This window comes from Ptychodera flava, chromosome 14 (genome assembly GCF_041260155.1).
Source record: "Ptychodera flava strain L36383 chromosome 14, AS_Pfla_20210202, whole genome shotgun sequence".
Taxonomy (NCBI): domain Eukaryota; kingdom Metazoa; phylum Hemichordata; class Enteropneusta; family Ptychoderidae; genus Ptychodera; species Ptychodera flava.
In genome coordinates this window covers 2,514,034-2,527,858 of record NC_091941.1, presented here as the reverse complement: position 1 = coordinate 2,527,858, position 13,825 = coordinate 2,514,034, and the positions used below count along the sequence as shown (strand labels likewise).

General features: G+C 34.9%; 1 protein-coding gene across 2 annotated transcripts in view; it reads left to right on the top strand.

Moving 5' to 3' along the window:
* The window catches only part of LOC139148946 (atlastin-2-like), a 34,029-nt gene that overhangs the window by 11,378 nt on the left and 8,826 nt on the right, over positions 1-13,825 (top strand). For both annotated transcript variants that reach the window (XM_070720414.1, XM_070720415.1), the window contains exons 3-8: positions 4,214-4,354; positions 8,258-8,362; positions 8,881-8,988; positions 9,477-9,569; positions 10,144-10,282; positions 13,464-13,591. In XM_070720414.1, the coding sequence (XP_070576515.1) occupies positions 4,214-4,354; positions 8,258-8,362; positions 8,881-8,988; positions 9,477-9,569; positions 10,144-10,282; positions 13,464-13,591 (714 nt within the window). The remainder of the gene's footprint in view (positions 1-4,213; positions 4,355-8,257; positions 8,363-8,880; positions 8,989-9,476; positions 9,570-10,143; positions 10,283-13,463; positions 13,592-13,825) is intronic.

Genomic DNA, 13,825 nt, shown 5'->3' with positions numbered 1-13,825 from the left:
ACAAAAGGTTAACACAGCAGAGCTCTGTCAACTGTTGAGTCGCTTGTTTTTTCAAAACCGCTGGTCAGACAGCTTTAATATTTGGTTTACATGTCCCTAGGATGACCTTAGTGAGATAATTTCATACAGTCAGGAAATACTTAATTTTGTATCCATGTCTATAGTAGCTTCAGGGACTTTGGCCCTATGTTTATTTTCTGTTAACCTTGGATAATTGCATGAGAGACTACCATGATATAGCCATCATAATTTTTATTAATAGCATCGTTGATAACAATTCAATGATACAGGCCATCAGACAGTCCTGTCAGTCCTACCATCCCCAGTCACCAAAATTTCTGCATCTCTTTCTCAATAAAATGGTAGAATTAAACAGGCTTAGTAAAACTCAGCTTTTCAAATTACAAAAACAAATTTCCAGAAGTTTATACACTGTGTACAGATTGTGAACTCCAGATACTATGTATTACATCATGAGTATCTGTGTTCAGAGAAGAATTCATACACTAGGTGCAACACAGTAGAAAATGGCTGTGAACTATGTCAGGACTTTCACCTTGGTCACCTTTAGTGCCTGTTGTGACCTCAGTCTATGGAAGGCAAATTACTAGACTCCTGTGAAGTATGCTTGCATGGAACGCTGGCATATCATTAGCGTATGAATGGCAAAAATCTATAAGTCTCATGGTGTCTTTGACAACTCTCTGTGATGCCGGTTTGAAGTGTTATGAAGGATAATTCAAATATGTGACATGGATGTATGCAAATGTAAGAATGTGGCGTTTCCATATGGGGATGTAGTTGTGGTATGTCACTGTAATTGTTTTCATAATCCTAATGTGTTAACATAGTAAAGCTAGCTTCTTTACTCGAGATTTACATTCGCAGGAATATCCAGCCCTGACTTTGCATTCAATTTTATAACAAGTACTATTTATGTATGTTGGCTTGACATTTCTAAACCTGTAAATTTTGAGTTGTAATGATTATTAAGAATTTCCTACCATTCTTGGAACTTGATTCAAAAAAGTCTTCGAAAATAATAGAAAGTTGTTCACAAATGATGGATCACCCCAAGGCCTTCAAAAAATGAGAAGCATGTGACTGTCACATGATAGTATTTTTAAGTATCTTTGTTATGCATTGGTATTTTGAACAACTGTCATACATCGGTAGATTGACAGAATTTTGAGTGATTTGTGTGTTCTTTGGTTTTCATTTTCATTTTCTTGAACAGCTGTCATGCATTGATGGGTTAACTGTATTTTGAATAATGTTGAAAAGTGAATTTATAGCTGAAGAAAAAACATGCAGCACTGTGTAAGTACAGTGGAGTGCATGATTATCTGTCATAATAACAATTCTCAAATATTCTTCTTGTATATGCTCCTGCAAAGAAAATTGTAGGATGGTGTTTTCTTCCTTGTCAATTACTTTTGAAGTAATGACTTTGTTAGCACTGGTTCTAATCTAATGCAAGTCAAAACCCCCTTGATCACAATTATGTCAATGTCTTCGCAGTGAGTGTACATGTATCCGGTTTGAATCTAGCTTGACGATCATTGGATCGATGGATGACACAAGTGTTAAATACAACTGAAGTTCAATAGTGATAGCTGAGAGTTTATCCGCAACAGATCAGTGGCTTGATAAATGAGACAAGTGTTAGTCAGAGACAAGTAGCTGTTCTTAATGAGACTCGATCTCTTTGTATTTTAGGTCATATTTAAATTATCTGTATATGAGAACAATACATCAACCAGGCTGCTCATATCTTGACCTACTTCATGTCTCCTCAATGACCTTATTAGTGACATTACCCAAAATGTCCTTATCAAATGTCATTGAAAATAAGGGTTCAGGAATGTTGAAAATTGATGATGTGCTGAGAACAACATAAAAAATTCAGATGTCATAGTTCAAAAGATAAAGATGTTTTAATCAATTGAGTTATACCTGCGTTTTAATTTAGTAATAATGTATTAAAATGAGTCATGCAGAGACATACAGTTACATGCTGGAAATGAACATAAATTTTTTGCTCATTTCACAATTCTGGAAAAACATCCACTTCACCCGTGTAAGAAGCTCTAATTCTGCCTTATTGAAATAATAATATCATAGACAGGTAGGAATGTGAAGCTCTGTACCTGCCTTCAACATTGCGACCTTTGACCAGGCCTTTATAATGAACAAATGAGTATGACTAACAAAATTGAATATCACCCTTGAAGTTTAATAGTTTTTATTGACTCTCCTATCGCTCTTTGTCAATATGTATCCATTGTTCTACTGGACTGTCCAACCTTTAAACAGTTCAATAAACCTTATAGACGTTTCTGTCATCTACAGAATACAATGTGCAATTGAAACTGTCACCACTGTCTTTTGTTCACCACTATGACCTTCAACTCAAAACTTTACAGCAGCTATAAACAACTTTTTTTTTTCAAGTTGGCCCTCATATATTTTTTTATCAGTATGTATTTGTTCATTGCTGAAGTTCCTCATTGATTCTGAGATGCTAAATTTTTTTGAAGAGATTAAAAGAGATTAGAGATTAAAAGGAAGATAAAAAGCTAACAATTTAAAATCTGAAAGTAAAATGGCAAGGATGTACTTTCTGTTACGTAAAGAAGTACTGTATTATACCGGTATATTATTATACACCTGCGTCTGTAACCTATGGAGTTTCGTCATACACTAAGTTTCGGTATCAGAGGACGCAGAGTACAATAACTTTAGGTGTTATTGGACGCTATTTGACCTTTGACCTCAGAACATCTTCATGTCAACACGGGGGGAGAAGGAAGATAAAATTTTACATTTTTCACAAAAATATATACTTCTTAGCATTCAGTACTTCACAACGTTAGAAGTGGTGAATCAAAAACCTGTAAATTTGAGTGAAATTATACTGCTGAGCTACAATTTCTATCACGTACACTGCGCTTTGTGGGTTTTAAATTTCGTTCTGTGCGCTTAGCGGACGCGCTGAACGCGTTCTTAGTTTGCTCACAATTGCTCAGTTCAGTGCGGGACGGGCTCTCAAAAACCGCTTCAATTTTGACTTTTTCGCTGTACAATTGGACTAAAAAAGGTTTACAATAATATGGTTATTCACAAAATATCGGGATTTATGTCCTCGTACATGGTGCAGTGGAGGTATTGTCCTCGATGCTACGCCCCTCGGACAATACCGAAGTGTACGATGTACTCGGATATAAATCCCGGTATTTTGTGAATAACCTTATATTACTGCCTGAACACATGGGTTTATGTGCCTGAGAGCAGGTGACAATTTTCCCAACTCCAGGAGGGCAAATTGTCTCCTGCTGTGAGGGCACATAAACCCATGGATTCAGACAATTATTATAATATTTTTATTACATGCCTGCCTCTTCACAGTATATATGCCATATGACATTTTAATAGTTACATGCAGGGTATTGTCAAACAATTTTACTCTTACAGTAACCTGCAGTGAACAGATTTTAACAAAAGTCAAAATAAATGTGCACACATTGATATTTTACATCTAGCATTAAGTGTCTACCTTGACATCGAAGGGCTTCAATGGACCGGTAACTATGGAAACCTCACATCACAGTACTTACATCTTGCATCACAGTACTTACATCTCACATTACAGTTCTTTTGTGCTCATCAGTGTCCATACTTGCGCTGTTAAAATCAGAAGAAAATTGTTGATATTGCATGAAACTAGTCAATACTTGGCCCATTTTAAGCCCCAGTCAGGAATGTGAGATGTATAATAATAAGGCTATTACAAACAATGCTGCAAAAGATGCACATAGACATTGGCACCATGCATTCACCTCTGTTCATTTTGGGTGAAATGCGACGTCAGCGTCCTTGTGCATCCTTTGTGGTATTTTCCAAATAACTTTATATGATTTAAAGGGCATCAATAAAACAACAGCACAGTACAATGTTTGCAAAGTTGCTGTAATGCAATGAGAACACTTCCTACACCATAACAGAAATACATACTGTTGTTTGAAGTGTGTACTTGCTACATGCACTATATTAGACAAACCAGCCTGTTCCATCTCTCACATCAATGTGAACAAATCCAAGATGTCTTTGAACATACAGTAGTTGTACCACAATACATCAGTAGTGGGTATAAATATCTGCTAAAATCTTTGTAAACACTTTCTTCAATATAATTTTGTTATTTTTCCTAAAGGGTCAGAATGATCAAGACTGGCTTGGAACAGATGAGGAAGCATTGTTGGGATTTCCATGGAAAGGTGGATCGGAAAGACATACAACAGGAATATTGATGTGGGATGAGCCATTCCTTTGTAGAACCTCAGATGGGGAAGAGGTAATTGCTATGATGTGTGATTGACATGGTGTGAATGACGTCAGTTGTGTTTTGGACAAGACGGAGCTGTACAATAGGATATGATGCAGAATTGAAAGGAAGTGCTATTATGATGTAAATCATAAGTCTTGATGACACTTTTACAGTAAAAATGGATTTTAATTAAATAACTCTGTGCACTGACAATTTATAGTTTTGAAAGCAGCATTGAAAAATTCTCCCAATAATGACAAATTTAAGTGATATTCATTGGACAGGAATATAGAATGTCCCGTGTATGTAAACTATTGGTCGTATGGATGAATATTTGATGATTATGTGCGAATGTTTCCATTCGAAATTTATGTTCTCATTGATAGTTGTGATATTTAGATTAATTGTATCATTTTGGCTTAATGTCCCATGTGGACAACCTATCTCATTAACAGTTTGGAATTGTTGATGATTGATGTGTGAATGCTCATCACTGAACTAATGCTCACTGCTTTTGTAGTATATGTATATGTATGGATGTTTAGATCATATTGTTTTAGTTTTGGACGACTATTAAATATTTTCCACTGTTTTGTATCTTGTAATACTTGGATTCAGTTCAAGTATTGGTTATTACATGTTCATGGTGATATTTTTCTGGTGGTTCAACAGATGCGGGTCATTCAAAAATTCAAATGGCCGTTGCAATATGTTAACAGAGAAAACATTGAGCACTGATCATACGCCTGTACATGTAGATACTGCCTTTGCCAAAACAAAAGCTGAAATTGTGAAATGCCACACCTATGTTAAAATGGTCAAAGTTAATAATATTACATGTACCTTTCTTGTTTCAGTTTTGAAATATGAATCAATCTGTACCTGCCCAGACATACTAAGAAACAACACACCTGCTTGTTCCAATTCTTAGGTTGTGTATATCCCTTCGTTCCTCCTTATTTCTTGAAATAAATTCAACTGTTGTACTGAAATATTTCTGGTTTCATTCAACGCATGTTGAGATTTTTGTTTAAACTGTTGACATCAACACCTATTATGACAATACATGTTATGAGATTTTATCACTACCGAAGGGACAGCTATAACTTTTTCTGATATTTTCACGATTTTTGTCTTTTATATCAGCTATAATTACTTGTTCTATTCCCTAAAGCTTGTTGACATACATACAGAATATACCTTGTTAATCAGCCTGTTTGTGTGTAAACTACATTGTTATTATTAACAAATGAATTTTGGTCCGGACTTGAATTCAAATGTAAACAATAACAGAATAAAATTGTATTTCATGTGTATAGCCGCTGTCTTGACAGGCTTAATGGTAGCTGTTTCAACATGTGTTGGAGAGAAGATAAAGAAATTCCAGTGAACATCATAAAAACAACAATGGTTGAAAAAATCATCAAGAGTTACAGCTCTTGGCCCTGTAATCTGATAAAAGACAAATATGTATTTTAGTACAAGTCCTTTGAACAATAGCATGACTGGCCCTGTAATCTGATTAAAGACAAATATGTATTTCAGTATGAGTCCTTTGAACAATAGCATGACTGGCCCTGTAATCTGATTAAAGACAAATATGTATTTCAGTATGAGTCCTTTGAACAATAGCATGACTGGCCCTGTAATCTGATTAAAGACAAATATGTATTTCAGTATGAGTCCTTTGAACAATAGCATGACTGGCCCTGTAATCTGATTAAAGACAAATATGTATTTTAGTACAAGTCCTTTGAACAATAGCATGGCTGTTATGATGTGTAGTTCTATCATTGAACGCTAACATTTCAACAAGATGATGTAATAAATAACGTGATAAGATCACTGTGGCTGATTTATATCACCCAAACAGGCACATGAGTCAAACCAACTTATTTCTGAGTATGATGTAATTTTAGACTTCCATGAAATGCTGGCAGCTCTGTCAGGGTCACAGAGTTCAAGAGTTCCTTCCAGAAACATGATATATGGTAATAGAAAATGAAGGGCTTGAAGGAAGATGTTTTTGCTGTTTACATGTAAAATTTCTACCCAAAGGAAGTAGGATGTATTGTTTAGATGACCCAGTACGGTTTATGTCATGACATTATGTTTATCTTCAGAGAAGATAGTAGAGCTCAAAGCACGGCTGTATCTGGTGGCCATCCAGTCAAGTATAACTTATGGTTGATATGTCCTTACATTGTCTCTACTAGGAGGCAGTGCAAAGGAAGCGTATGACTAAATATTAAGTCTTGATTTGACCCCTGGGAATATTAGGTGGAATTGATTGATTCAGTTTTGTTAGCTTGCACATATTTAGTGTCTTTTTTTGACTTATGTTTAATATTGAAAGTAAATGTATTGAGAAGGCTGTAACTGAGCATTGTCAGCTTGAAATAAATATTTTATTTTCCTTTGGTTTTTTACCAGAGTTATACTGTATAGGAAAATCACAAAGAAGAGAAGAGATTTCAAATTTTCAGAATGAAAGCTTTGTGACAAAACTGTTCATGCATTTTCCATGACAGAAGATCTTAATGTGTTACTTTCCAAACTTTTGAAAAACTGAGACATTACTTTTCAAAAATTTGTAGACAGTGATGATATTATCAGCTGTGTTTCTCTTGCCGTTAGCCATATTGTATGATTGAACTCATTATGTCTATGAGGAACAGAATGGAAGTAGAGATGAAATTCCATATATCAACAAATTGTCTACATTTCTCACTGGATAATTAGCTCATGTTTTCACCATCTGTCATCATCTCCTGCCAACTGAAATTGAAATTTTAAACTTATTGTGATGACCAACTGGTTCATTGGTATCACTGATACCGTCATTGGTGCACTTTGTGAAAGAAACAGATGATGTTTATCCAATTGATGAGCCATTCAGAACTCTTGATCTCCCTCCCCTAAAATATCATCATTTGATAAATCATCATTTGAAAAATCACCATTTGATAAATTATCATGTGATACATCAGCGTTTGATAAATCATCCTTTGATGCAGGTACATCATCATTGATAGATCATCATTTGATAAATTATCCTTTGATAAATCATCATTTGATATATCATCATTTGATAAATCATCATTTGATAAATCATCATTTGATAAATCATCATTTGATAAATCATCATTTGAAAAAACACCATTTGATAAATTATTATGTGATACATGGTCATTTGATAAATCATCATTTGATACATGTGCATCATCATTTGATAATCATTTGATAAACCACCATTTGATAAATCATCATTTGATACATTGTCTCTCTGTTTACTTCTTTCATCTGTGATTCACATATATTTCTAAATTGATGATATGCAGACAGAATTCCAAACAGAGATGTTCTTTATGACTAAAGGACCTGGACTTGTTTCAAGTCTGTGATTTGTGAATATTTGAGTGGGGTGATTGCAATGGTTTGTGTTCTGTTTTCATGTGAAACGCATGAGTGGGGTAAACGCGGTTAGTGGGGTGAACGCTATACAGGGGAGTTTCTCCCGGAATCGGTGAATCTGGCAGAAACTAACTCACTGCTGTGCAGACTCAAAGATAATGGGTTCAATCGCAAGGAAAACCTTGCATGGGGTGCCCAATTCCAATTAGGTTTGTATGAAATAGGAGAGACACAAGAGAAATTATTACGAATTATTTTGTTTTGTTTTTTACTTCACCGACTTGAACCAAGTCTATAAAGGACCCTAATACACTTCATTTGAATTAACTACTCATCTTAGGCAGGCTTCAAGATAATGAATAGAAAATCCACCTTAGGTGAATGTGTAGTCATAATATGGCTGAGCGTCATCCAAATGTTCTATGCCGTTTATTTCAAGGAGGGATGCGTAAGGAGGGAAAGCACGGAGAGGATAAGAGGCAAGAGGAATTATATTTTTGTCTTATTGATTTTCAGGTTGCTGTTCTTCTCATGGACACTCAGGGTGCTTTTGATAGCCAATCGACAGTCAAAGACTGTGCCACTGTCTTTGCACTGAGTACAATGATTAGTTCAGTACAGGTAGGTACGCACTGCTATACCATCACTCAACATCCTGAAATTAATGCCAGTGTATGATATTGTCCATATGTTTTCGCGGTATCAGCCTGAAATACAAGGATGAAACTTCAATATCAATAGGTTGGATATACACACCATTTTGAGTTTGCATACAGATGGCATATTTGCAGTGGGTCCTTGGTCAATTTAGCCTAACCCTTTCACCACCATGGTTTGGCCCAAACCTTTGTTATCAATGGTGATTTTGGACCTCTTCACAGGAAATTTGGGGTGAACAGGTTAATGCATTTACTTTTTGCAACAATTTTTATGGCAAGTCCGTAACCATTTAATGTCACTATAGTGAATTATTTTATCAGTTGTATCATTGAAGACACAGACACAGACAAAGATGATGATCATGATTTTTAGCCGCTGTCATCCCAAGTTTCTTGACTTTGCAACCCTGTTATCAAATTTCATGACATGTTCTATGAACACACTGTGTTGAATAGTTTCAATGTTTCATTTGAATCAAGGTGTACAACTTGAGTCAAAATATACAAGAGGACGACTTACAACATTTGCAGCTGTTCACAGAGTATGGTAGATTAGCGTTGGAAAATAGCCACTCTAAACCATTCCAGGTGGGACAAAATGTTAAAATGGATTTTCTCACATCATCTGAATGTACATTGGCTGGTTCAGCCTCCTTATAACAAGACTGTGAACAGTCTTTACATAAAGCTGAGCAAATAATATACTGTGTTGTTTGTAGTAAATCAGAATTCTGATCTTGCGAAAAAGAGAAATTTGAAAAATTTCTGCAGGGAAGAAATGATATAGTACTTCATTATATGGTACATAGATATCACTTCTCATTCTATTGACGTGATGTGCATAATGTATGAAAATTCGTCTTTTGGTTTGATATAGAACAATGATTTCTTTAAATTTTAACAAAAATGCACTGTGGAATATTTTTAGCAAGATTTCAGTATTGCTGGTGTTGCAGCAAAATACAGTGTTTATCCACATGCATATCCTAGTCGCTGTGTACAAGCCAATGGTCTTTGAAAGTGTTCTTGCACAAAACATGAAGATTTGATTAGGTTTTCCTGTTTTTCTCATCCAGTCACTCATGTTTTTGGTACGTGATTGGAGTTTTCCTTATGAAGCTGAATATGGCTTACAAGGTGGTGAAGCAACACTGGAGAAAAGACTTCAGGTAGGTATTACAAACACACGATTCTGCTGCAGGAAAGCTATATTTTCCTGAATCACCAGACAATCACAGTATCTCACAGTTAAACTATGCTTGGTTAGTTTCAACCACTTGCATCAGGTTATGCAATTAACATTTATTAAATTTCATTCATGAAACAACGGAAATTAAGTATAAATGTGGCAAACTTTTTATCTAGGTAAGCAGCATGCACCAGGTTTGTTTGATGTCAATTTGATTCATTTGAAAATGTTTCATCAAATAGAATTATAACATATTTGTGCCGCTGTTCCATTTGTCCTCATGTTTGATTTCCAGGTGCCATGCACTGCTTTAGTTTCAGACAGAATAATTTCATACTTTTTTCTTAAAAAAGCCATATTGATCATTACCCTCTGTCCTATTCATTTTCCCCCACTATCAAAGCTGTATCAAACTGAAGCCACGAAAGTATTACTGTGATTAAAGTAGATTTATATGTTGCAAGTTACGACATTTCCTGATGTTTGACCAGATTACTGTAGAAACGATGCAAATGCAAAGTTTCTGACCACACTGCTTTCATTCTGTGTATCAGCTTTCCGACAGGCAACATGTAGAGTTACAACAAGTCCGCAAACATATCCGATCCTGCTTCCAAAAAATTGACTGTTTCTTACTTCCACATCCCGGATTGAAAGTAGCAACCAATCCCAAATTTGATGGCCGTTTAACAGGTTTGTTTTTTCCAATATACAGTATTTTCCTTGATGTCTAGAGTATAATGTTGAATGCACTGCACTGTTATCAAGTATCAATGTTTAAATCATTATGTTAGACTCTGTAAACCTTAAAGTTTCTGTCAAACGTTAAACAAAAATAAGCTATATGTGTCATGTGATATTTTATTGAGTAAAATTGTACTTGTCTGAATGAAAAGAATTAAAAAATGTTCCTGATATCTTTGAATTCATCTTGTTTCACTAAACAATGACCCATTTTGTATTTCAGCTGTCAACATCATGACAATAATTCCCAAAAAATCAGCAAGACCTGTTTTACCAAATTTTTCAGAATATTGAAATCTTTCAGTTTTGATCATGACAAAAGATTCTTCTGATATTCAAGGCTTCCAAAAAATAAGTGTTTCCATGGCAATTTCAGAATCATAGATGTGTTTCCTTCTAATGCATAATATCTGAATTAGATTATTACCCTGCCTGTAAGCCTTTCTGTAAACCTTGCTACACCATTGAGTTTCACTAATTGACCATTTGATAGGACAATCAAATACTGAAAGAAATGAGGTCACCGGCTGTCCTTGTACAAAACAATGTTCTATTCTCTCAAGTATTTATTCTTCATTGACAAATCAATCTACCCGGTCAGTTACACAATTCACTTCTCTTGCTGAGTGAATCAAACTTGTAAACTCTACAAACATTAAATATGAAATTTCACAGGATATTTGGATTAAGTGATGTTTGCTGCCAACTTCTCTGCTTCTGATTTGATTGGAAAGTGCATTTCAAAGACAATTTTTTAAAATTTGTATTATGTACAGAAAAAAACCAAGACAACACAAACTGAGAGAAAAACTAACTTGGCTACACCATATCTTCTATTTCACTCCATGATGCATGCATGGTCACATCATCCACTGCTTCACTCTCAATCATATATCTCTGCTTCATAACTGATAAGGAAACCTTCAAATCATGGTATTTGTTATTTTGTTTACATGTACACAAGAAAAATTTTGCTTTTAAATGATGTAGTTTGCACCACAAAATTTTGATGTGTAATAATGGCCAAATAGATTGCGGGTCTAGTTAAGTTGATATTAACGTTATTGATAAAATATTTATTTGCATGTTTCCCAAAGTCTCTGAATACTCAAAGTTCAAAGTTCACCAAAAAAGGTCTTTTGTTTCAATTAAATTATGACAAGAGATGATTTTATGCTATTTTCTTTTGAAATGAAACGCCACTGTGTGAAAATCAAATATTCAGCAGTTTTGTTGAAAACACTTCACTGATGATTCTAATATCACTGACTTTGTGATATGACAATGTTTGACTCAATCATCAACACTGAGATTAAATTGTTACAAAATATTTTCTGTTGCTCAACTTTCTTTAAATGTTTTTGTGAAACTATCTACTGTCTCTGTACAATCATAGCATATGTTTTTCTGAAATCAGTGTGCTTTCTAAGGCCCATGGGAATCTGTTTTCTAAACAGTCCTTCCTAAACTTGATGGATGTTCATCTTCCCAAACACAATATGTTTTCTGTAAAATTTGTTTGAAAAAAATGTGAACATCTGGGTGAAAGACAGGCATGTTTCTAGGTCTAAAAGATCCTTTGTGTGCTCAAATGCATTGGAGTAGAAATCTTAGAAAAAAAGACTGGTTCTCCCCTAGACTTGCTCAAAGTCTTTTGGCATATAAATATCAAAGCAGAGTAAATTGAAGGAATAATCTTCATCAGACTGTCGTGGTTGTGGTAGGCTGTTGCGTAGATCATTGGGTGAACCTGATGGCCCAAATACTAACTGCTGCTTAGAAAAGCCAAGCAATGGGGACCAGTCTAGTTCTCCACCAATACAGATAATCTTATTAGTCCAAATTATTTTACAACTCTCATTCATAGTTTGTTGATCCTTTTGTTTCACATCAGCCCATAATCAGAAAATAATTCCTACAGCTCTAATCTATATAGTTTGTTGATGCTTTTGTTTCACATCAGCCCATAATCAGAAAATAATGTAGACATATTTTGACCAGCAATCAGCACACAGTGCGAGCCATGATTGTCTGTATCATGTGTGAATCAATACATTCTTCTTGCCAAAAGGAATCATGTTTAAATTACCACGATCACAATAGATGAATGGATAGATCCTGGATTACTGATATTCCATGTCGTATCAGAACAAGTTTCATCTGACAGCCATCATGTTAATACCTTATTTGGATTCATGTTGATTTCAAGAAATGTTATTTTTCTTGACATGGAAGGTGTAAAAAACGATGACTTTTCAGGTGGAGAAGAATGTCAGAACATCATCATTTGGAATCTAACCAGAAACTTTCAACCTTTGTTCAATCTACAATCTGTAGCATATTCCTGTAGAACTTGGATCACTCTAATTTGAATTGTTACATGTATCAGCATTGTAAGAAATTTGTGGTTTTGTACAAAAAATTGATCATCTGTTGAACTGACATAAAACCTTCAGATTAAGTATATAAACACATGGAGACCAACACTTCATGTGATCAAGGTCAATTACTTATCTTTCTCTCAATTCAACTATGCCGTATTGATATCAGTAAACAGCTAATTCTCTGTATTTCAACAAATGTCTGTCCGTATCTTCTAGAAGAATCGCTTATGCAAGATTGGATACTAACAATGCAAAGGGTAGTTTTTCTCACAGGCAAAGATTATTCATATTTAAAGCAAAATTGCACAAAGTATGATCATAATATCCTGAAATTTACATTTCAGTTTCACGGTATACAGAATACAGAAATGTGCATTATATGGAAAGAGGGCGCTATTTCTGCTCTGCTGATGTGGAGGATTAGATGGTATCCTGACAGTGTTGACCACGATAAAATGCCCTCATAGTGTGGTGGACATTGAATTGCAAATAAGTAATTACTGTGGCAACAGTCAATCAGATTAGATGTGGTTCCTGTGTGTTTCAGTTTTGAAGTTCCAAACCAACTTACCATGGGAACTTGTAGAAAGGGCTTTAAGGACCACACTGTATCCACAAAGTAGGGTCTGGGCATTTCATGATTTTGTTGTCTGTTTTGCTTTTCTTGGTGAAGGGAGTTTGTAAAATAAAAGTGAATGAGTGAAACATTCTGACACACTTTCTTTTTTTTGTGTGTTGTGCAACAGACATCGATGATGATTTCAAAACTCAACTGAGGTCACTTATACCCAACCTTCTTGCAACGTCAAATCTTGTGGTTAAAGAGATCAACGGAACTAAAGTCACTGCCAGGGCACTTGTAGAATACTTCAAGGTAATATTTACAAGTTGTTCCTGTCAGAACTGCCATTGTAATGTTGTTTATATTACAAACACTCAAAGCCCTAAAGGTAGCATAGTGACCGTCAATATGATGTTACCCAAGGGATAATATACAGCCATGACAATCATTGCCATGAATTCTATCCCATTCCATTAGGGTGAATGATGTAGATTATTTACAAAAGCTAGTCAATAAAAATGTGATTGAGATGTTCTATACATTGAA